General features: G+C 48.4%; 1 protein-coding gene across 3 annotated transcripts in view; it reads left to right on the forward strand.

Annotated features, from left to right (window-relative positions):
• The window catches only part of Sarm (sterile alpha and armadillo motif), a 172,204-nt gene that overhangs the window by 23,502 nt on the left and 123,208 nt on the right, over positions 1-25,494 (forward strand). For 2 of the 3 annotated variants that reach the window (XM_065452405.1, XM_065452415.1), the window contains exon 1: positions 16,174-16,413. The exons of the other annotated variant lie outside the window; for it this stretch is intronic. In XM_065452405.1, the coding sequence (XP_065308477.1) occupies positions 16,189-16,413 (225 nt within the window). In that variant the 5' untranslated portion in view covers positions 16,174-16,188. Of the gene's footprint in view, positions 1-16,173; positions 16,414-25,494 lie in introns of those variants that run through there. 3 annotated transcript variants of the gene reach the window in all.

A 25,494-nucleotide genomic window follows, 5' to 3' on the forward strand; every position in this document is an offset into this window, starting at 1 on the left:
GCGACGAGATTTCGGGCGCGAAATTCGAGAAATTGAAAACTTCGCCTTCATTTCCTCCACTGTCAAGTAACACATAGCGCCAAATTAGTGAATTGAGAGTTGGATAAAATGCGTTTCAAGTCTAAACGTACGTAACACTGCGCCTTAGTGTCCACTTATAATGCAAAGAAAACGTGGCACGCCCGGTCATCATATATCCGAAAACGTAAGTCGGTCACGTGGAACTCTGCGCCCGGCTATGGTGGCTAGAGGGGGAGGTATAGGAATCGGAGCGCCTGAGAAGCAGCATTTATTCAGGACGATGCGGCGGCGCTGCTGTCGGCTCCGAGAAAGGGGGTTTACTCCGAGATGCCTCCCGTACGCTGGCTGCGGTCCGCTGCGATTATTTGGTTCCGCTGCGAAGTGTTTTCTCGCTCCGCGGCTTCTTGGGGCGCAATACGCGTATCAGAAAATCATTTTAAAGGCTAGGCGACTTTATCACTGCAGCTGGCCCAACGTACTACTAAATTTTGGTCATTTTATCGCCGTGCTTTAGCTTCGAACTCAGAGCAGCACTTATGAAACCCATAATTGCACCGAACAGAGAAAGCTTCCGCAGTAGGCGGTCGTTTGCGGCTTGCCAGTGCCGCTTTTCCATTTTAAGGGACTATTATGGGGTGCCGTATGCAGTTCGGTCTGGTGTGACTTTATTAGTGCCTTGAGCTACAGGTGCTTGTCCTAATAGTCCACTGGACGGTGCGCGCCTTAGCACTTGAAACGGGCTGCTCGAGTGAACCAGGGTTATTCCAAGTTTATTTAATTTTGCAATGAAATGTAGAACTGTAGGCACCAATGGTCAAAACTGAGCATAATGAGAGCGCAAAGGGAAATTTGGTTTCCAATATTAGAAACCTGCAAAAAACTAAGTGCGTGTATGTAGAACCGCTCAGATAATGCCAAGAATGCCTTAGAAAAAAAAATTAAATTATGGGGTTCTACGTGCCAAAACCACTTTCTGATTATGAGGCATGCCGTAGTGGAGGACTCCGGAAATTTCGACCACCTGGAGTTCTTTAACGTGCACCTAAATCTAAGCACACGGGTGTTTTCGCATTTCGTCCCCATCGAAATGCGGCCGCCGTGGCCGGGATTCGATCCCGCGACCTCGTGCTCAGCAGCCCAACACCATAGCCACTGAGCAACCACGGCGGGTCTTAGAAAAAAAAAAGAATATTTATTGTTAATAAAATAATGCACACGACTGTATATGCATAGTTGTTAGCTCTCAAACAAACAATATGACACGAAATGGAGCGCAAATACAATATACAATATATACAATATATACAATATATACAATATACAATATATACAATGTACAATATATACCCAGAAACGGTGAACAAGGTGCAGTGCAAACAATAATAATTTGTCGAGTGGGAAGTTCTGTTCAGATATGCAGATATTTCTGGGCATACAATGTGATGTGAACAATTCCTGTTCTATATACATATACAGACGCTTTGTGTTGGTCTTGCTGATATAAACGTTGCAGTTATGCAGTTTATATGTTGTGCGCCTAAGCTTGAGGTACTTCATTTCATCTGGCTTCCCTTGCCTCGATGCGTTCTATCCTGCAACAAGGAAGTGCAACTTCGCGATGACAAAAAACCGTATCACTTGGTTGGTGATTTCTATGCTATGTTGCGCACAGCCAACCATATCCAGCTTATTTATTGACAGGCAAGTAATAAGGTCCATGATGCTGTCAGCCTTCAACTTGTTAAAGCTGAAACAATGCGTGAAAGCATCTTCCATTGCAGCAACCAAGCCTTTTAGTGCCTGAGATGGGTAAAGTAGGCCACCTCTATCCATTTGGGCACGACTCTTCCGGAAGCAAGCGCGAGTCCTTTGCTTGAAGCAACAGCTGAGAGCACTCTTCGCACTTTCTTCTCATTAGCATTTTCCTGGCCGCGTACCCACTAACGTAGTAGGTTATGCGCGAGTCGCTATTTGATCCCACCATCTCACTATGATCTGGCATCGCATCGCATGCCATTACCATCTTGTTAACTTCATTTAGGTGGCCCACATCCAGGAGATCATCGACCAAACTTTTGCTGTAGCGTGGGTCAAGAAGGCTACTCAGAACTCCCTGTGACAAGCAAACAAAAGCGGGGCAGGCGAAGCTAACTTCACGGCGCGCGCTTAGAGCCGGAGAGATTGCTCAAACACAACTTCGCGCTAGGCATCTCGGAGACGACGAGCGCGCCACCTGTCGTCATGAAAAAAATGCCGCACCGCCATACGCGGCTATGCCCAGCCGATGCTGACACCTACCCCTCTAGCCACCATAGCCCGGCCATTGGTATTCGAGGGTCATGGATAAACGACGCAGATTTCTAGGAAAATTTTCGGATAAGGGTTCCAGGACTGACGTACGAATAAACGGGCGAGCGCTAATATAGGCGTGTGCGGTGGGAAAGGGGGAAATAAATGAAGGGACAGAAGCTCAGGAAACAAAAGCAAAAGCGAAATAAGACGTTGCGACAGCGCGGCAAACTATACAATCACGGCTGTGCGGATCTCTTTCTCATTGTCGTGACCGCCAATTGTTTCTTCCTGAGGCCCCGCTTTCGTTGCGACACTCTCGTTTCCTGTCTCGCGCGACCGGGACGCCGACGAAGCGGCACAAATGGCCGGCACGGGTACGTCTTCCCTTTCGTCTTTTCGTCGCCTTGCATTACTTGAAACGGTTTTCTTTTTTTTTTCCTTCTTTCCTCTCTCTCACTTTTCTTTTGCTTTTTGTTTTTGTCGTGGAGGGCCGCTTTAGGGCAAGCAGAAAATAAAGACACACAAATGCAACAACCATGCGTCGCGCGAGGTTGCAGGGTACAGATTGAAAGGGTGGCTCAGATTCTATACGACTACTTGTGCATTCACAAGTAGTCGTATAGAATCTAATAAATCGTAGATTTATTAATTCTTATTTATTCTATTATTTATTATTTATTAATCGTAGATAATAAATCGTATAAATCTATAGAATCGTATAGAAACAAATAAACAGCATCACGCTTATCTATGCATTCACAAAAAACAGCTTACAGGATCTGCGTAGTGGTATACTACGCGAGGGAAAGACTACCCGATGAATTAACGATGGTGAATTGGTATGCGCGAATTGCGCGCATCAAATGGTAACTATACTGTACGATAACATTTTGCAATGTCTTTGTAGACTACTCGGGTCATTGTATGCTGTATACAGTGACCATGTTAAAGAGAGATATGTAGAGAAAGAGGAAGTACCTGCTAAGCAAAAGCTAACGTGTAATGACATCAAATTCATTGCAGTTTCTCAAGCGCTTCGTACTCGTTAGTGATAATTATCGCCTATCATTTACGAGTTAACCGCAGCTATTACGCATTAAAATACGCGAGATGGTTGAAAATTCAGAAAATGCATGAGAGATTTCTCTCGTGGACCAAGCTGAACCGCGAATGTCTGGAACATTACCAGGAAAGCAAACAACAGTGCTGCAGCGAATGATTTCTGCAGTACGGGGAGCATGCCCTGAAGTTTTTCGAAGAATGTATAGGCTTCGTGTAGTGTACGCGCCATACAAAGTACGATTCTCCACTTAGCTTTTTTTTTTTTCCTCGCTTTCCATCCGTTCATCCCCTTACCCGTGTGTATACGGTAGGCAACTTGACATGTCTCTGCCTGACCTACCTGCGCCTTTCATTCATTCATTCATTCATTCATTCATTCATTCATTCATTCATTCATTCGCTTTATCACTTTCACCGATACGCTTGAACACGTCTGTGAAGTTCTTTCATTGTCTCAGCTACTTTGCGCACAAGAAGCGGCGCTGATGGGCCATCTCGAAGGAAGTGGCGTTGGAAGTCGAGCTGTTTAGAACTGCTTTAGTTACAGCGCTGCGAGGGCGAAAGACAAAAACGATCGGGCGGCTGCGGCGGCTCCGTTACAGCGTTGAGATGAGGGCGAAATTTGAGAAAGAGAAGAAGAACATCACCTATGCTTGCATTTTGGCATATTAGACGTTGGAACATCTGGTTAACCTCCCTACCTTTCCCTTCTCGTCTCCCTCTCTCTCTCTCTCTCTCTCTCTCTCTCTCTCTCTCTCGGGTGGTCCAAATCAATTCGGACCCACTGTTGTAGCCCAGTAGGTATTGTGAGTGACGTGATGGTGCTTGGCCCAGTTGGTGTGGGCTGTTACAGATGGCGCAACGTGACCTGCGCAACAAGCAGCCGCAGCGACATCGTCACCTACCTTGTCCTGCTTCCGTTTCCGGGAGCCTCGCTTGTTTTTGCTGTTTGCCCGCGATGGGCGAGTCAGTCAAGCCATTGCCGCTGGAATGATCAGTCGGTGTGTTAAATGTAACCTTAACCCGCATTAAACCGTTACCCTACTATGCGAGTCTTCCTGCGTTCAGCCCAAGCCTCACATCTGGCGCAGTCGACCCCGAACCTCTGCCAAGCCATTCAGCCACGGCAGCGCAAGAACGACGGTCAGTACGCCTCTTCAGCCGCATTCGTCATTGTAGTCGCGCCCTCACGCCGCCGAAGACTCACGCCTGAAGATACTTCAGCCATTTTACCGCTCGTCTGTGTTCACTCCGCATCAGAAGAAAAGCACGGCCGTCAGATGAAGAGTGCCGTGAATGTTCACAACTAGCCCGGAACTAGCTTGAATCCCGCCCATAACCTGTGGCTTAGCGCTCACTCGCCTAGTCTCCCGGGCGCCCAGCCTCACTTTGCGGTGCATCATGCCAGGAATTATTTGGGAGGAGCTTGACTCAACGACCATGTCGCGGCTCGGAGTCGACCTTATACGCGATGAATTGGCCCGACGCGAGTTAGAGAGCATCGGCTCTAAGGAAGAGCTCATTCAGCGCCTCGAAGCCGACATTCACCAACGTCGCGAGGCAACGCCACGGTCAAGCGTGGAGAGGGCGTTTACCGCCGGCAACTCAGGTTTGACCCTTGATACCGCGACGCTTGAAAGCCTGGCACTTCTGTTTCAACAGCTGCCACGCCCCTCGACTACAGTTACCACACTGCCAGACCTGTCGTCATCGATTGCCTACTTCGATCAGTCTCCAGCACAAAATGTTAATGTCTGGCTCAATGACGTCCGCCGGGTACAGCAGCTTGCCGCATGGGACGACGCCACCACCCGTCTCATTGCCGCAAGTAAACTGAAAGGCACAGCTCGTAATTGGCACCTCGCTTTTGGAAATCACCATTCAACCTGGGAAACATGGAGCGCCGCCCTGAAGGAAACATTTTCATCGGAGCTGACCCTCATTGAATGGCAGGAACGCGTCATAAAGATCAGACAGGGCCCAGGCGAGAGCCTACAAGAGTACGCTTACGCAAAGCTGCGTGTGGTTGAAAGCTGCCCCGTCACCCTTACCGACGCCCAGAAGATTGATTACCTACTACAAGGTCTTCAAGAACCACATGTCATTGCGGCCATCGCGGCTAATAGGCCGTTAACAGTGCGTGACTTCATGTCCACGTGCACAAGCCTAGACAAGTGCACTCAACGTGCCCATGACAGGGCAAGCGTAAAACAGCCGCTGCTTCCACAGAAGCCACCCCCTCGTTCATTTCAAAGTGGCAATTCAGGACGTCAGCAATATAACTATCAGCCACCAGCTCCGCCAACAGCTACAACAGCACAGCCAAGACAGCGCATTTCCGAGTTGCCTAAGGAACAACAGGAACGAAGATACGAAGCCATTTCTGCGCAGTATGGGGCCCCAGCATTCCGGAGCGGCCAAGACATCGCACAAGCAACTTGTTACAAGTGCAAAGAGTTAGGGCATTTGGCGTCGGCATGTCCCTCGCGTAGCAACAGGGCACCACCGTCAACCATCCCTGATGCCCAGCAGCCACGGGCATTTCACAGTATGCCTGAAAAACTTGAAGGCTCCCAACATCAATGTCCATTTTTCACGGCGGCTATTGCAGGAGTTGGAGAACATGAAGCATATCCGGACTCTGGCTCGAACGTGACATTGATTTCTAAAGCCATCCTACCCTCCGCAATGATCTTGCCATGGACTAATTTTCCTCTTGCCGTCGTTGGAGGAGGTACAGCGCTACCAGTTGGGTCCGCCCTCCTTAAGATAACTATTGGCCCTATAACTGGTGTGGTTGAGGCAGCGGTTTTGGAGAACAACGTCCTACCCCTTATTCTGGGTGAAGACTGGTTTTTGGCAGCGCGAGCCCGCTTGATCTTCCAGCCACCAGAGCCCACTCAGCTACAACATCCAGCCACGGGTGTAACGCTTCTAGCCACTCAGCGTCTGGTCCCGCGAATGGCCAATGCCGTCATTTTAGCCCGCTCAAAACTTTTTGCGCCTGCAGAAGCAACATCACAAGACTGTCTACAACGAGAACCCTTACCTTCGCCAGAAGAGCCTCCCTGGCAAGTTTTGGCTGCGAAGACAGTGCCGCTGGAAAGCAGCACTGCCACACTACAAGTCTGCACTACGGTGCCTGTGACCATCCACCCCGAACTTCCACCAGCCAGCCTAGGCAGCCAGCTCTCCCCTGAACAGCAAACTGTCATTGCTGACATACTGGTCAAGAACAATGCCGTCTTTTCTCGCCATGAAGATGACATCGGTCATTTTACTGACACTCAACATCGCATTGATTTGCTGCCCAATACCATGCCGTACAGCCGCAGCCCTTACAGATATACGCTAGAAGACAGGCAATTCCTCGAAAGGCAAATTAAAAAGCTTCTTGCTCAAAATATCATCCTCCCTGCATCTGGCCCGTGGGCATTCCCAGTCGTTGTGGTGTCTCGCAGTGGAAAGAAACGCTTGTGTGTGAATTACATTCCACTTAATGAACGTACGATCAAGGTTGTGCACCCCCTACCTCTGGTGGATGACATCATTCAGGACATCGCTGGCTGCGCCTACTTCGCCACAATGGACATTAAGTGCGCCTACTGGCAAGTCAGCCTGAGACCCCAGGACTATGAGAAAACCGCATTCATCACCCACCACGGAACTTACATGTGGACCCGAATGCCATTCGGATTAAAGAATGCGCCGTCCACATTTCAGCGAGCCATGCAACTGGTATTCCAAGACCTTCAGCCTCGCCCGGATAAAAGCGGCATACGAGTATATCTCGATGACATCCTTATCTATGCAGAGTCATTCGCCACATTCGCAGACTTGATGGAAGAGGCCCTCCAGTTGCTGCATACCAGTGGACTTAAGGCCTCACTTGAGAAATGTTCCTTCGGTCTCGCTTGCATCAAATTTCTTGGGTTCATCATTTCAAGCGAAGGCCATCGCCCGGATCCAGAAAGAGCAGCTGCCATGTACCGTATCGTAACTCCCCGAAACCAAAAGGAAGTCCTTTCCTGGATACAGACAGCCAGCTTTTACCGTCGATTCATCAAGGGCTTCGCTAAAGTGGTAGCCCCTCTTCAAGCCCTTGTCAAGTCGTCCACATTTCTGTGGTCCCCAGAATGCGAAAGTGCCTTCCAAGCTATTCGCTCAGCCCTTACAAAGCCACCGCTACTTGCTCATTTCAATCAATATGCAGCAACAACAGTAACCACTGATGCTTCTGGTGAAGCCATAGGAGCAGTATTGTCACAATTTCAGGATTGCAAAGAACGTGTTATTGCCTATGCTAGCCGATCCCTGACGCTAGACGAACGCAAGCTTCACAGTAACGTGTGGGAAGGCATCGCAGTACATTGGGCAATAACAGTGAAATTTCGTCAGTATCTAATCGGAATCAAGTTCGTCCTAGTTACAGATAACTGGACTGTTGCTTGCTTGACGAAGTGTGTGAAACCATCTCGCAGATTTACTTCCATGCTCATGGACTTGGTTGAATTTGACTTCTCGGTCAGACATTTGCCTGGACGGCAGAATGTTGTAGCTGACCATTTGTCGAGACTTTCGTGTGCAGTCACACACTCCGCTCAAGCGTTGGTTACCGCTCAAGAAAAAGACCCCGAATGCAGTGCAATTCTTCAAAGCCTTGCTAATGGAGATGCCCCGGCCGAGTTCAACCTAATCGACAACGTGCTATACCATCGGACACCTTCAGGAACATATGCTGTTGTAGCGCCACCGTCATTGCGTCCCGCCATTCTCCAGGCACTACATGATGGTGCAGGTCACTTCGACGTCAAGCGGACTTTACACAAAGTGCAAGACCGCTACTGGTGGCCAGATATGGAAAAGGCAGTCAAAAGCTACGTGTCATCCTGCCAATGCTGCCAGCAGTATAACCGTCCAACCTCAAGAAGTGTTGGTTTTCTTGGCAAAATGCCAACTTCAGATGTTCCATTCTCGAGCATTGCTATTGACCACATAACTATGCCTCCCAGCAACTCATCACGGTACATACTGAACGTGATTGATTTTGCAACTCGCTTTATTGCTCCAGGAGCCGTTCCGTCAACCTCGGCACGCGAAGTTATTCAGACTTTGCATAAAGTATTTTATTGCTATGGTGCACCTGACCACTGTCTCTCAGACCATGGGTCGGCCTTTGAGTCGACAGAGTTCAAGCGGTTCATGCATTTACATAACGTTGAGCTGCACTATTCAACAGCCTACCGACCTGAAGGGAATGGCCTCGTTGAACGAAGCAATGGAACATTACTTACAGTATTACGGAAAATATGTGCTTTGGAACCTTTATCATGGCCTGCAAAGCTCCATGAAGCAGCCTTTGCGGTTAACACTTCGGTGAATTCGAGCACCAGCTTTTCGCCATTCCAGTTACTCTTCAGCTACGTGCCTAAGGTTCCTCTCCAGCAACAACGGTCGCTCCAACAAACCGGCCTTGTTGAGCGCGTCCTTGATGTAACAGCGCAACGTTCAGAGGCATCTGCCAATTCAGAAGCAGCTCAAGCCACCCGCAAACGCCACTATGATAGTACCCATCGCTCTCATAGCTTCACAGTAGGTGACCTAGTATGGATCAAACGTCAAGCGCCAGCGCCCCACGAGAAAATGGCACCGCGCTTTAGAGGGCTCTACCGTCTCACTGAGCAGTTGACTGCATCCACATTCAAGGCTTTGCGTGTGTCAGGAATGACAGCTCGCCTACTTAACCAGCCAAGAACTGTGCATGTTTCGCAAATTAAGTTGTATGTGCCTCCGTCATCTCCTGTGGCACAGCTTTCGTCCAGCCTTGAAGGGGAAACATCCGCCACTACAGTCCCTGATGATGAAACTGCCATCCACCAAACACAGCCTCAGCGCCAACAGCGTGTGCGCCACCTTCCCCGTCACTTGCAAGACTTCGTGCTTGAGTGACTATACGGACGCCAAGTTAGACCAAGGGACTTGGTCATCCGGACGGGGGTGGAATGTGAGTGACGTGATGGTGCTTGGCCCAGTTGGTGTGGGCTGTTACAGATGGCGCAACGTGACCTGCGCAACAAGCAGCCGCAGCGACATCGTCACCTACCTTGTCCTGCTTCCGTTTCCGGGAGCCTCGCTTGTTTTTGCTGTTTGCCCGCGATGGGCGAGTCAGTCAAGCCATTGCCGCTGGAATGATCAGTCGGTGTGTTAAATGTAACCTTAACCCGCATTAAACCGTTACCCTACTATGCGAGTCTTCCTGCGTTCAGCCCAAGCCTCACAGTATGGCAGTACTCTAGTACTTTGGTTTAGGTGCACGTTAAACAATCTCAGGTGGCCGAAATGTATCCGGAGTCTCCCACTACGACGCGGTTCACAATGAGATCGTGGTTTTGTAACCAACGCCCCAGAATATAAGTTAATTCGCGGCTCTCGGCCACATACTAACAAATACCTGAACTTAATCCGCGGCTCTCGGCCACATACTGACAAATACCTGAACGTTAAACCCCGCAATTAAATTTCAAACAAATGCGCGCGCTGTCTATGTTACTCCCGCACCCGTTGTGCCGCAGGTGTAGCTGTCTGCAGCCGGGCGAGCACGCGGTCAACTTCGCGTGCGACACTGTCGCACCGAGTGTTGCGTGACGCTAAAGCGCCCGGTAACCATTGCTGTTATCAGTGATTTTTCGCGTGATGTGAAGCCACTTACACCGGAGGTTGTTGAGATCTTATTTTACGGCTCGTTACAGGAATTACGGCATTGCGACAGGCAAGCCGATAACAACCGAGCTCTCAGACTTGTTTCCAGTGCCTTATATTTTGGTGATTAGTTGAACACGGAAACATGTCGTAGCTGACTCTTATTACTTTCTTTCCCATTGTGCAGGATTCCGTATTTCTATCTTTCACGACGTTTTTCATTATACAGCATCGCTAACCAACGTCCGCAGGTTTTCTGCAACTTATCGCACTTTGTGCAACCGTTTAACAAACGCGGCTCAAAAGGCTCTGCAAGTTGCTCAAACAGTTAAAAGATCCAGTGGCTGTTGTATCGTTCAAGTTTTATTTTACGTAGCTAATGTGCATCGTTTACACGTTACTTCTCATCACATGTTGCTTTAGAGTCCCCGGCTCAATTGAAGCCGGAAGGCTTCGAATTACGAATCCATGAGTATACTTATCACTGAAGCTTCTTTTTTTTTAAGCAGCCATGTTGTTCGGCTATCGCAAGCGTAATCCGCGAGGCCCCGCATCGATTAACCAGAGGCGAGCGGTTTTTATTTTTCATCGGCACATCCTTTATAGGTGTCTCGCTGATATGGTCGCTGCCAGCCTCGAGAAATTGGCGGTGCGGCTCGAATATTACATAAAATTAGCATTCCACCTTAGGCATGCAACGTGCGCCAATGTTTTATTTATGGTCAACGCACCTGGTTATAAGCGTTTAGGTCGCGCAGTTAGGCGTAGCGTGGGCCAGCTTTGCGCTAAGCGTATACAGGGCGTTATTTTTTTTTTTTACTTCGAACACTTCCTTCTCTTTTAAAAATGAATCCCACAATGGTCACTCGAATCACTTAACAATGCATTACTTATATGCCTATATAGGCGGACATCATCTGAAAGAAAAACCGAAGATATCAATTCAATAAATAAGCTATAATTACATTATTGAACTGCTTAGAAACATTACGACACATGTTGATGTTGGTAAGCGGAAATAAATTGCCATAAAAGTTTGGTTTCGTGCTTAAACATTTCAATACGTTCGTGTCAACCGAAATAATTGGCCTCAATTTATTTGTCGAGCTTACGTGATTACGCACGCTAGACTGTGAGGCGCGGTGCAGCCATCCTGGAGTGTAGCAACGCACGGGGGGGGGGGGGGGGAATGAAGCAGCGCTACACGGCGCGGTAAAGCCGGCCCGGCTCACTTCTGCCGCAGCAGTGACATCATATCGGGAGCGGTGCGCAGTGCCGAGGGGAATAAGATCGCCGGAAGAGGTGTAATTGTGCGACGGCAGCTCCATTTCACACCGCCCTGGTATACGTCACAGGAGGTTCGGACCGCAAGCTGCGCTTGGCACTGCTGGGTGCGCGTAATCAGGTATGAATTCGACGAATAAATTGAGGTCGATTATTTTGGATTGCAGGGCAGCTTTGAAATGTTTAAGCGCGGAACTACAGACATTTATGACGATTCGCTGCTACGTCCCGATATAGAACTGTGCCGTAAAGTTTGTAACTGAGAAGTTACTCGATGTAATTAATTTAATTAGTGAACGAATCGCTTTAAGTTTTCTTCCAGATGATGCCCGCCTGGATGCGTAAATATTGTATGGTGACGTGCTACGTTACGAGAGCTAACATTAGAGCGAGTCGGTACGCATGTGGCGGAAACAGCGCAACTATGTGTATACTGATGGACGCGGAAAGAATACATACCCGCCGTGGTTGCTCAGTGGCTATGGTGTTAGGCTGCTGAGCACGAGGTCGCGGGATCGAATCCCGGCCACGGCGGCCGCATTTCGATGGGAGCGAAATGCGAAAACACCCGTGTACTTAGATTTAGGTGCACGTTAAAGAACCCCAGGTGGTCAAAATTTCCGGAGTCCCCCACTACGGCGTGCCTCATAATCAGAAAGTGGTTTTGGCACGTAAAACCCCATATATTATTATTATTAAGAATACACGCGCACCAAAAACACAAAGCACCGCTGTGTGTCCTCTGCGTACGTTCCGCGCGATCCGTCTGTCCCTAGAGGGGTGAATCATTGGGGCTGGCGGCGGCGACGCCTTGCTATGGAAAATGGTGAGACCACGACGCGCAAGATCGCACGGGACCACGGTTGTGACGTGTATAACGGTCGCCTAAATTCCCAAACTTAACGCTTTGAACCGTCGCCCGCTCCTGTGAACGGTATTTCTTTTAATGCGATGACATTATGTATGGGTGAGCTTCGCCGACTTTGGAGGTATCTAACATAAGTTATGGGCCGATCCCGAAGGCATTGCAGTCTAACACAGAGTCTCAAGGCTCTACAAGCTGCCATGAGGGAAGAAGGCCATAACCATGATCTGATTATGAGGCACGCCGTACAGTGGGCGACTCCGGAGTTTGCACCACCTGGAGTTATTTAATGTGGACCTAAATCTAAGTACGCGGGTATTTTTCGCCCCCATCGAAATGCGACCACCGTGACTGGGATTCGATCCCGCGACCTCGAGCTTAGCAGCCCAGCACCATAGCCACTAAGCAAGCACGGCGGGCCGGCAAACGTTTCAAAGGCCGACTCTGCCACGAGAGAAGCATGCTTGCAATCTTACATGGCCTAATGGTTAGGTTTGGTTAGGCTCCAAGCGGATATGCCTTGCAAGCTCACCGACAACAACGCGTAAGTTGCAATAAGCGCCGAAAAGTATTTAATTTAAATAAAGTTAATTATTGGATTCTTGTCATGTAGTTGACTATGTGCATCGACTTTTCGTGCAACTAATGCCCGCCTTTTTTGAGTAATCTAGCAGAAGGACTAGAATTATGTTATCTGCCACAGGTGATTTCTTTTGTGTGTGTGTGTGCGTGTGTGTAATTCTGTGAAGCTTAGAAATTATCACCCCGTATAGAGTGCAGAAGGGTCGTTGCGACATGAGCGCGAAGGAATGGCGGTTGTCGAAAGTGAAACAGTTTATCTTTTGAGAAACGTAGCATTTCGACCACTCAACTTTCGTAACATCAGACAAAGCCTAATCAAGACGACAATAACGGAGCCATTCCGCGTGATCCGGTAAAACAATGTAATCCGTGTACGCGAGATGACATCTTCGGAATGGACTTCCTCGTCTCCCGACACCACTCTCTTCGAGCCTTGCGTCCCTCGAATTTGCGTAAATATGCGCAGCCGTGGATGGCGACAAGCCTTAGCTCACCACGAAAGCTCATCCGTGTTTTATAGAGGTAATTTCCCCGTCAATTTAAAGGCCACAGAGCCTGTCAAGTCGTAACCTTTCTTTTTTTTTCGTTCCTACTATTTTTCTCATATGGACGACCCACTGAGAGCAAAGTGCTCTATGCTGCGGCTCGTTCTAGCCCGGAACACAAAAGCAGCGATTAGACTCCTTGCTGCGACGACCTGACATTAGAATTGGAGAGCCTCCAAACACGCAATCTAAATACTGGCACCGTTCGCCCGCGGCCACCAGCCGGCACGTGTCTCTGTAGTTGTTATCTATCTATCTATCTATCTATCTATCTATCTATCTATCTATCTATCTATCTATCTATCTATCTATCTATCTATCTATCTATCTATCTGTCTGTCTGTCTGTCTGTCTGTCTGTCTGTCTGTCTGTCTGTCTGTCTGTCTGTCTGTCTATCTATCTATCTATCTATCTATCTATCTATCTATCTATCTATCTATCTATCTATCTATCTATCTATCTATCTATCTATCTATCAGTCTATCTGTCTGTCTATCTGTCTGTCTATCTGTCTATCTATCTATCTATCTATCTATCTATCTATCTATCTATCTATCTATCTATCTATCTATCTATCTATCTATCTATCTATCTATCTATCTATCTATCTATCTGTCTATCTATCTATCTATCTATCTATCTATCTATCTATCTATCTATCTATCTAATTATCTGTCTGTCTGTCTGTCTGTCTGTCTGTCTGTCTGTCTGTCTGTCTGTCTGTCTGTCTGTCTGTCTGTCTGTCTGTCTGTCTGTCTATCTATCTGTACTTCGCCGACAACGTATTCGGCTCCGTTTGTTTCAGTTTGTTTGAAGGTCACGATGCTTCATGCACTTGCTCAGACAAGGCACCGAGGAACCAGTGCCAGCTGACAAGCTTGATTTAGTTTAAAATTAAGAGGCGTTACGCAAGGTTACGTGCGACGTGGTGACGTGTACGTAACCTTGCGTGCCTTTTTTTTCTTTAGACCATATGGATTTTTTATAACAAGGTTATAAGAGCAGTGAACCTGGCGTTTTTGCAGACGAGTTCCCAAGTGAGGCGGAAATACCTTGCCGCTAATAACGTGAGCTTCAGTAGGTAAATAAGAAGAAATTATTAACTTTTGTAGTAGTGCTTTAGGTGCAGTTGCTTAAGCGCAGATTTTGAAGGCATTGACATTTTAATGCACCCTCGTGTATCTTTTTTTTTTTTTTGTAAATCTTGAATGTCGAAACTAATTCTAGATATTTATCACCGAATTTCAGCGGTAAATTCAGGCAATTTCGGAACCGAGCGCGGCCCCGCTATCATGCCAGGGCGAAACGCCCTGTGACGACAAACGCAAGGAAGTTGGAAACCGAATGCCTCGGTCAGTCGCGGCAGCTACTGACACGGCACGCTTTGCCTGTCAAGCGCGTACGGCGTTGTGTCGGGTCAGGCTTTGCCGCGTCATGCTATCACTCAAACTTCGCCCTACACTTTTTCTTACGGGGCTTTGTCGTCTGACGCGCAGCGGGACGCGTTCAGTCTCCATTGCCTCGTTTGAGCTTTGGAATTGGATGATGAATATCTCGGGCTAGATGCGATTTTCAAGATTTTTTAAAAGGTGGGCATGCACGAAAATGTAACTGCCTCCAAATTTCCCATTTAGACAACTGCCCCGAGGCACCAATAAAAAGTTCATGAAAAAAATTTTGTTAATTGTCGTCTGAAGCTCTTGTTATAAGCGACAAAGTATGTCCTCCTGTCGTAGGAACTCATCCGCAAACAATTCCACGTTCGCTGCGCTCATTTCCTCTTCATAAAACATCTGTATCGGCTAAAAACAATAATAAACAAAACACCCTGTATAGCTAGGACCGTTAAGCGCTCGAGTAGTCCGGTACACTTACGTATCTGTGCACTTGCGCTCGTCCGAAAATCGCGGGACGGGGTGAGTGCCAGCGAGCGTAAGCGGGCGGTGACTGCGAAATCGAGGGAATGCCGCTTTGCGTGAACGGATACGATATTGTGACCTTGAAGACAATGCGCGCCCGCGTAACACTTTGCCGAACGCCGCGATCGCATGCTGATTCTGCACCTTGAAGTCCCGCCTTCAGTTTTTTAGGGCAGGACAGACCAGCCAGACCAGCCAACGCGCGGTGCTCGTTTCGGTGCACCTCTTCCGCTGCTGTTTAAGGATAACCAACACCCGGCATATTTTAGGTCCGCCGTCGCGGAAGCTACGCGCTTGCTCTCTCGCGCGCGCACTTGGCTGTACAAGCCGCGACTTGACGTCGTCGTATACAACGGGGTCTTCATTCCGTCCCTCACCCGCGGCAAGTGTCCAGCGCGTACGCTTCCCTTCTCAACGCGCCGAGACCTCTCCCCCACCTGACGTCTCCGCGCGCTCTCCTGACGCCGGCCGGCCAACGTGGGCCGTCGTCGTTCGCGTCGAGAAACGGTCGTGCCGTTGAATGAACGTGTTCCTCGCGGCGCGCTGGCGCGCGCATCGTTGGGCATTACTCGTGTCCTGACGTCTTCGAACGCAGTGGTGGTGGCGGTGGTCATAGACACAAGGACCGATAGTCCTCTCGAGTGAACGCATTTGCGTAGCGGCTGTTGTGCGCGCCTCTCCTGGATATATACCGTTACACGTTGTCACCGCCTTCCAGGCGCCCTGTCACTGGTTGGAGCGCATTTTTTGTAAGAGTGCTCGTGACACTTCTTCTTCGTCTTGGGCGTGGTCTTCTTCGCTGTGTTCCGGGGACTCGACGAAACGACGATCTGCTCAACAAAAGCGTTGCCGACCTCCGGACTCTCGCGGCAGTTCGTACGCGGCGGTTCGCTTTACTTCGTGTCCGGCCGCCCGTTGAATGGCCGACGTCAACCGCCTTCGGCGCATCAAGAAGTCGTGCCAGAAGATGCGTTCGTGCCGTCGCCTGGGCGTCCTGCGCGCGGTGGTGATACCCAGCGAGCCGCCCGACCGCTCGTCCAGGGTCCGCAACGACGGGCCCGTCGCCCCGCGCGAGGGCTGGCAGATGGCGAGGTGGTGCTTCGGCCTGGCCTCGCCTTTGCCCGTCACGGTCAAGCCGCTCTTGGTAAGAGGCTCGCCATGTGCGCGCATGCGCGATGTGTGGGCCGGGCTTATAAGTTCTTGCTCTTTCACCGTGCATGTGTACGCTCGAGGTAGAAATTTAAATTTTCCCTTTCAGACTAGCTTGGGTGCTGTTCTTTGCTGGCATTGATTAACATTCAAAGTTAGCCCGATCTCACTAAAATAGAGTTTCGTTGAAAGATTGTACGCCTATACAAGGGGACTTCAGCGCAGTGACGACGCAGCGAGTTTTCGATATACGTGCAGTCGTGACACAGTGACCACGAATGCTAAAAAAAGATATTAACCAGTCTATAGAAATTGAGCGCAAATTTTCTTCCGTGCGCTACGAAAAATGGAGAGAACTTCAACTAAAGCTTCGATGGGAACGTCTACTGTAAGGTTTGGTTAGCGCGTTCAGCACGTGCACAGCTAAGTTTGCTGGTGCGGATCTGGTGCACGATTTGTGACTCTCAAAGTAATCGCCGCTAGTCTGCACACGCCCTCTTCTCGTCGTAGCTCAGAACTGAAAGTAGTGCTGCTTTAGTGTCTGGTCGCCGGTGAATTTATCAGTGTTCTCTCGGTTATATTTTGCTTCTTGGCTGCAATCGTACATGTAGTTGGCGAATCTCCATGCGGCCGGTTAATTTGGAATGTAACGCACGTACGAGGAGTTTCCTAAGTGCAGCTGTACATATACTTAAACTCGAGAGAGGAGCATTCCAGGTAATGTGATTGCAGTGGACATCGGTAGAGTCAAATCAATGGAGGAGCCCTAAATAACGCGTGACGTGTTCTCTTAATTAAACGGCGCAAGCTTCCCTACGTAATTAGCTCGCGAGTTCGGGCACCTTAGCTGTAGATTAGTATACAAGAACTGCAATATGTATGGGGGACAGCAGCGTGGGTGCTGTACGCCCGGGTAACTGCAAAAGAAAGGCCCAAGTTCAGGCTGCGAAAGCAGAAAGAAAGACGAAACAAGATGGGAGAAGTATTGGCACGATTATTTTCCTAACTCACCCGATCTTTGGCCGATCCCCCCATCGAGGGTAGGAATCAATCGCAGGGGAAAACCAACCAATCAACCACAGTCCGCCTGTCCCGATGTGACCCTCGGGAGCGACATTTCCACCCCCACCCCCCACTGCGCGCTAAACCTCACTAAATAGAAGAAGAAAATAATTTAAGTTGTCTTAGTATTTCGTATTTTTTGGTAAATTCGTTCTATCTACAATGCCGAAGAGTCACTTCTACTGAAATAAGAGGTTTTATGAGCCACAAAAAACGCAGTAGCGAAAGACAGGTCGCATTTGCCCCACCGCTCCCGCAAGAGCTGGTCCTTACGTCATGGATTTATATTTAAATATTTATTGTTAAAAACGGACTAGATTGTATTCTAAGAGAGCCAGAGGCTGAACTTAGCACGTTTCAAGAGCATTTACTGCGCCACAACGGCCTAAATGCGAAAAAAAAAATGAGACATACTTTTAAATCAGTGGCGTCACACTGGCGTCCTGGCGCTAGGATCTAAGGCGCAACATTTAAAAAACAATCAACTTTTAATTTCATTTTCTCTTCCCGTGATCAACCTCTTACCGCGAAGTCAGTCAACGAAAATTGAGTGTAAGGAATAGCTGTTTGCACCAATCTAGTGCTTCTATTTGGTGTTTCTTGAACAGGTGCTTTTGCTGTCACGAGGCACAGCAAAGGAAAATCAAACTTTTTTGATGTTGTTAACTTCCGCTAGGTCTTGTTTTCATCGGCACTATGCGCGCATCAAAGATGGGACATCTCGTGCGAATGAACCCGCTTGACAAGGCACTTATGGACGCCTCCTGTAGCGTAAGATTTCCAGAAAAATTTACTAGAGTTAATTCTGGTGTAGTGACTATGGGAACTGCAACAATGTCGGTTCAGCCATCATGCGAGTGATGTGTATAGCTCATGAATTTGCCTTTGTCCTTTCGTTTTCGAACGTCTTTGCGACTTTAGGAATTGACCATTCTTCAGCAAGATGTTGCATTACGAATGTTACAAATTCGCGATACTTACGCATATGTGCAAACACTAACTGCCTTCGTGCGTTAAAAGGAATTACGATTCGTTGGGAATTCGGAAAGATAAAGCGCAAGAAATAACGCCACAAGAATGCTCGAAGCCGCAAGCGCGAAGTTTAGACAAATTCATGTTACAACCCATCATGGTCATGGTAGCTCAACTGTCGGAGCGCCAGAGCTGTGTCTTGAAATTCTCGTAGAAAACTCCAATCTCGTGCGTATACGGAATGATGCAACGTTGATGCCGTTTGCCCACTATACAACAGTGCGAATAACGTCGCCGTCCTTCTTCAGGGGCCACGAATGCGTGACTCAGCGTTCCGAGATAGCCGGCATCGGCGCCGTCTAAAGACAAAAGGAGCCGAGAGCGAAGGCGCCTAGTTACAGCGCAACCTTGTCCCCAAGGTCTGTCCTGCCTGCGGCCTGCACGGTGGGCTGCCCAGTAAGACACACACCGCCTTCCAAAAGGGGTATTTCCCCGGGTGGAAAATAACCCGAACGCACGCGCGCGCACACGTACTACATCATGTTCGTAACGCACACACTGGCGAAGAAAAAATAAAAAAAGAAAAAGACCGGGGAATATGTATTCACAGTTTAAACCGTCGAACACGCACAGATGTGCGTGTGCCAGTCTCTCGTATACCCGGACATACACGTGCGCGGCGCTCAGGGGGAGCGTGACTGTCACTGGGTGCATCGCAGAATTGTTGTGGAAACCCGGTCGGGGATCGATCGATCTGTGTTGACCCAGCCGCGACAGAGTGTGCTGCACAAGACACGACAGAGTGTGCTGCTCGCCTAAAACGAGGCCAGCCTGGTTGAATGTGCGAGAGCATGTGTTTTGAGTCGACGCGGAGGATCGACGCGCTTTCGAGCCCGCTATTATAGCTGCCGCGAGAAGCACTCTCGGGGTTGCAAAGAAAAACAACGCGTCGAGCGGCAGGATTGCGACCGTAAACACCCGAGGCTATCTAGAAGCCGCAGATGGGCGATGACGGCAATCAGTGCCGCGAGTGACCAAGCGCCGGGTTTATTATCTTGCCCGTTATCTTTGCGCGCCGGCTGATAGCCATTTAGCAGAACAGCTTGTTTGGTGGAGGGGTTATCTGCGGCGCATTTCGGTCAAACACGAAAATTACCTTCTGGGACAACAATGCGGCAAAAAGGAAAATGGGAATATACCACTTCGAGAGCGCATTAGCTGAACTGAAGATAAGCGCGCGTACTGCCTAATTCAAGACGCCGCACGATCGAAACATGCACACACACTCACACGCACTCGCACGCGTGTATAGCATAGGCACGCAGCATTTCCTTTGTCTATATAGAATTCAAAATTAAATTATGGGGTTTTACGTGCCGAAATTACTATCTGATTACGAGACACGCCATAGTGGAGGACTCCGGAAATTTTGACCACCTGGGGTTCTTTAACGTGCACCTTAATCTAAGTACACGGGTGTTCTCGCCCCCATCGAAATGCGGCCGCCGTGGCCGCGGGATTCGATCCCGCGACCTCGTGCTCAGCAGCCCAACACCATAACCACTGAGCAACCACGGCGGTTGTCTATTGAATTCAGCTTTTGTCCTAAACGCCAAGTACCTTCATTGCTGTCATCGACTCGTACACTTAACACAGCATACTGCTTTCGTTTGCTACTGCTTTGCCTTAATAGCAGCCTTTCTCAAAATACGAACAAACAAATAAATAAATAAGTAAAAAGAAATTCAGAGAAATGCCAAATTCACAAACATGTTCGTTTCGTGAGACTAGTTCAGTAGCTGGCCTCCTTTACCAAACTTGTATGCGTTTGCTATCACTTTGACTGATTATATATTATATCTCTTCTGCTGATACTCGAGAGGTGCAGCGCGCTCACTCAGGCTTTGTTGCGAGGTGTCGTCCATGTAATTCGCCCTTTCATGCCTCCGGTGGCTGTTACGTATTGCACATCGCCGACGCTGAACTCTCTATTAGGTCAAGTACACTGCGGCCATTCAAAAATAAATGATAGAATAAAAAAAGTAATTACTCAACATAAAAATTATCGCCAGCAAAAATAAAATAAATTGAGGACACAAGACAACGAGAAAGAGCGAGGTGGTTTATTATCAATTGACGGCGAGCTTGGCTCTGTAGTGTAACACTGTTCCACTAACTTCCGAGCGTACATACAATGCGAAACGCGGCTGCAATAAAGAGTTTACTAGCGGTACACATCGCTTCTGACGGGCTTCTTTATTTTAAGAAGCACGTAGGCGCAGGTACAGCTGAAGAGAGCCGAAGCTCGATCAGTCGCGATCTGTACTCACCGCCGGGAAATTTCGCGACTGTGATTGCAACATCGAAAGGGGCCAAGCCGGTAGAACCGTATAAGTAGCAAGCCATAGTGAATGTTGTTCATTATGCAAGCTATATACGATAAGTCGATGCGTTGGTCACCTGTCTCGTATATATTTCTTCGTGCGAGCGAATACGTTGCATGACGACAGATAAATTGAGAGCGCACTTGTAGGCGATCAGTATAAGCAAGTTTTTTCGATACGCCCGGTGCCCTCAAGCACGGAAAGCTCAGGTCTTCGTTGCCAAGTCTGACGCTGAATCGATTAAACCCGCGTGCACCGAGAACACACGCGGAAACCGCTATTTTTGCGTATACGGACAATGCATTCCGGCTTTCAGAAGCCGAGATCATTCAAGTAGAACGCCTTTATAGAACGGCGTCGTATGACGTCAGGAAATGGTCACGGATCCTGCAGCGCCTTCGAGCCCGTCCATTTCGAACCGAGTGTTTCGTGAATAGGCATTAAGCGGTGATCCGGAAGAACGTAATGGCGCGTACCGAGGTGCGGTACATCGGAGTACTTTTTTTTTTTTGTGGCTAAATTGCTGGTACGGTATAGTTTGTCGTAAATCATGGCGAACGCTTAATACCTTGCACGGTGACAGACAAATGGAGAACGCAGTTATACGTGGTCATTATAAGCAGAGCAAGCTATTTCGATACACTCGGTGCCCTCAAGCACGGAAAGCTCAGATCTTCGTTGCCATGTCAGACGCCGAATCAATTAAACCCGCGTGCACCGAGAACACGTGCGGAAACCGCTGTTCTTGCGTATACGGACAATGCATTCAGGCTTTCAGAAGCCGAGATCATTCAAGTAGAACGGCTATCTTGGTCACCGGCCCTTTCTGGACGACGAGTCGTCGTATGACGTCAGGAAATGGTCACGGATCCTGCAGCGCCTTCGAACCCATCCATTTCGAACCGAGTGTTTCGTGAACAGCCATTAAACGGTGGTTCGGAACAACTGAATGGCGCGTGTCAAGGTGCGGTACATCGGAGTTCTTCATTGTGGCTAAATTGTTGGAAGGTTATGGTTTGTTGTGGATCAAGGCGAACGCTTAAGAACGCAAACGGGCGGAGAACAAGGCGAGAAGGCAACACATGCGAGCACTGACCTTTAAGCTAACTTTATTTTCTACATTCTTGTGGATGAAGTCGGGCGTGCGAAAATAAGGAACCGAAATACGCAATAGTATACCACACACGTGGTCGCTATCTCATCGCGGTTGCTTATTGTTTTCTACTAACCATGAACACCCAGAAATCTCTCCTCCTTTTGCATCAGCGTCGTGGACGCAGTGCTCGCACATTCGTCACTCAGTATTGACACTTCAGCTGCTTCGATTATTCTTCTTGTCAGCTAGTAAAACTCGGCAGTATGTAAAAAAATGATACGCACTCGCAATCACGGCAACGTATGGCCAAATGGCAAGAAATGAGTTCTTCAACTTGTTGATGAGAGTGCGTTGACAGATTTGTTGGTACGACGTACTGCATATATAAAATATGAAAAAAAATGGCCTTGAGAGTTACGAGGACCGTGAACGCAAGTGAAGGCCTCTGTACATTTCCAGCGTACGTCTTGTCGTGTAGCTCATCATGACCTCATCGTGGTCTCCTTATTGTAATGAAAATGCGGATTTGTGCTCTCTTCGGCGGTCCTTGTCTTGTCTTGTGTCTTGTGTCCCAGACAGTGGCGCGTACCCACTATGGGGGATTGGCCAAGAAGCAGGCGGTTTTCCGTATTGTTAGAAGTAGAGAGAAACTAGATTTGTATAGTGGAGCGTGGGACGATAGTACTGTAATTTAGAAGTGTAATTAAATATTGTTAGGAATTCCGATAAAATAACTAAAAGTAAAGAAATGAAATAACTTAAATTATGGATAATTTTAGAAATTCAGCAAGGTACTCTTTTTGTGTCTCTAATAAAATTGTAATCTGCCAGAAAAGCATCCCTGTGGCTGGATCCCAGTGAAGTCGACCCAAAAGATAGTATGGTTGGCGAGGTTAGCGAGAGGCCAAGTCCTATTCCTCGTCTTCCAAGGCATGGAAGAAGAGGAAGATACCGAGTGAAAGCCTCTATGCGCATTCCCGATTCCATCTCCCCACAGCTCGTGCGCAGTACCGTGATGACGACTTTATGAAGCATTCCAATTGCTTTCCAGCGGCCGTCCGCTACGTCCGATTGCAGTTCTGACGACGACATGCACCGTGAATTCATTATGATTTTAACCACTAAATGACCCCCCCCTCTCCTCCCCCCCACATCCTCCGACACAAGTGCACATGCCCAACGGCTCCACCCCTACAACCCTCCAGGGATAGAATGCGTCACCTTTTTCGTACGATCATATAGCATTCATGTGTTCAGCGGCCTCGCAATCGCGGTGAGGAACGGTCCTGGCGTACGCATACATCGTACGCGAGTGTGGCGTCCGGTCGCGTAACGTTTCGCAATCGGTGCTCCTTCGTCGACCTTCAGGGCGCGTTTCTCCGACCTTGCATCGTGAAGAAGCCGGAAGCTATTTTTGCCCTCTACCATGCTGGTTGCTGCACTCAGAAGTAACCGTACACGATAGATGATACGCTAAGAAATGCTTTTTGCAAAACGGATGCCTAATTTACCTTAGGACGTTGAGCAAAACGAGAACAAGTTAAAAGCGGGAGGCAACGTTTCGACAAGTGGACCTGTCTTTTGACAAGTCCAATTGTGGGCAAGTGGACTTGCATTGAAAGAAGATAAGTCCACTTGTCGAAACGTTGGCTCCTGATTCTACTAAATTTGTTCTCGTTTTGCTCATCGCCTTGAATTTATGAAAGTTATGTTCATTCAGCAGAAATATTGAAACTAGTGTCAGTTTCGAGACGTTCGGCATACCCGCCACTGTGACTAGATGTACGTATGTATATGCTCATCACGAGGTTGTGAGTGAAACTGAGCCTTATACGCTTTTATTTTTCGTCATTTTCCTCCTCTCTCGCCGCTTATTATCTCTTGCTACCCCTATTAAACAACGATAACTATTGCGGGTACTTTCAAGCAACACTCACGTAGTCGCCGCGCGTCGTAGACGACCTTGTTGCGTAGTAGGTCCCCGATGATGACATTGTAGTTGACCAGCAATAAAATAAAACGTTTAAAAAAAAAGGGACTCGACAGCCTTACCTGTGTCGAGCCGGAATTAAATTCTGGGGTTCTACGTACCGAAACCACGATTTGATTATGAGACTCGCTGTAGTGGGGGGCTCCGAATTAATTTTGAGCACCAGGGGATCCTTGGCGTGCCCCCAATGCGTGGGAAGCGGTCATTTTCTTTTTTTTTTTGCGTTTCGCCCCTATCGAATTACGACCGCCGCGGCCCGGACTTGATCCCGTGACCTTGTGCTTAGCGGCGCAACACCGTAGCTCCTAAGCCACCGAGGCGGTTGGGTGTCGATTCTGACACGCTCACTTATGGATATTGGCGTTCCGACCAACTACTCCGGCGTTATATCGACGACGTTCGATCGCCCATTGCCTAGCGACGTAATGGTTGCGATGTTCGCGGTGGCGCGCGAAATAATAATAGAGCAGCGCCGAGGTGAAATGAGTTAAGCAATATCAGTGAGGCGCAGGTAGCGAACAAAAAAGGAGGCGAAACAAGCTGTTCTTTCAGCACCGACTCTTGCGCAGGACCTTCTTTTAGGCTCCATGCTGATTACTTGCTGAATTCATACCGTTCTCTTTCTTATATTTTTCTGCTTCTTGTTTTCTTTTTGGTAAGGTCAGTACAATTTGCTTCTCTCTTTGCTTGTTTTCGTTTTGTGGTATTCCTCTTATTTTCGTTAACCTATCTTCATGACATTTCTTTTTTCACACTACCCTCCCTGAATTTACCTTGTATTTCCTTCGTGTTGACTAAAATATGCTCTAACTTCCTGCTTCTGTTCTACCCAATTCGGGGCCAGGTCGCCAGTGGGGCATGTGCCAAGGTGACAATGCCACAAAAGAGTTTATAACTTAATTAAACGCCAGCCAAGGCCGGTCTTCGGCTTCATAAAACTTAAATAAAGCTCCTTCTCCCTCGTATTGTATTTTTTTTATTCTCCCTCAGAATGCGAAGTCTATTCTTCAATTTCTCCCTAGACGCTGATTCTGCTCGCCCCGCCGCTAAGTAAGTCGCTAGCCATCACTGAGAGAGAAAGAGGTTTCATAAATAAAAGAGGCCTTATTTCTTTCTCTATCAATCAACGATTACTAGCGGATTACTGCATATATACTAGCAGTATATTCCCCTACGACACTATTCGACAGTATACGACAGTATTCTTCCCCCACGACACTCTGCGCAAAGGTTTAGATACCCCCCCCCCCCTCTAAGTTCTACACTTAGGACAAAGCCGGCCCCCCACCGCCACCCTCCCCCCGATTTTTTTTTTTTCTGCAAACACAGGACGGCAGTGAGTCTAAATGTAGCAAAAGGCTTTCACCTCGACACCGAGCTACGCGAGATTGGACGATAACTCCAGCGATTCCACTAGTGTGGGCCAGGAGCAGTTAGCAGGCCACGCGCTCCGCGCACGCGTTGGTCCTCCGTTCGCAACCAATCAGCACAAGTCCATACATATGGCTTCCATAACTGCAAACGTACATGGATCTGCACGTGGCGATCCAGCCTCTCTCAGTTGCCGGACTC

Source organism: Dermacentor albipictus, chromosome 2, assembly GCF_038994185.2.
Source record: "Dermacentor albipictus isolate Rhodes 1998 colony chromosome 2, USDA_Dalb.pri_finalv2, whole genome shotgun sequence".
In the NCBI taxonomy this organism is placed as follows: domain Eukaryota; kingdom Metazoa; phylum Arthropoda; class Arachnida; order Ixodida; family Ixodidae; genus Dermacentor; species Dermacentor albipictus.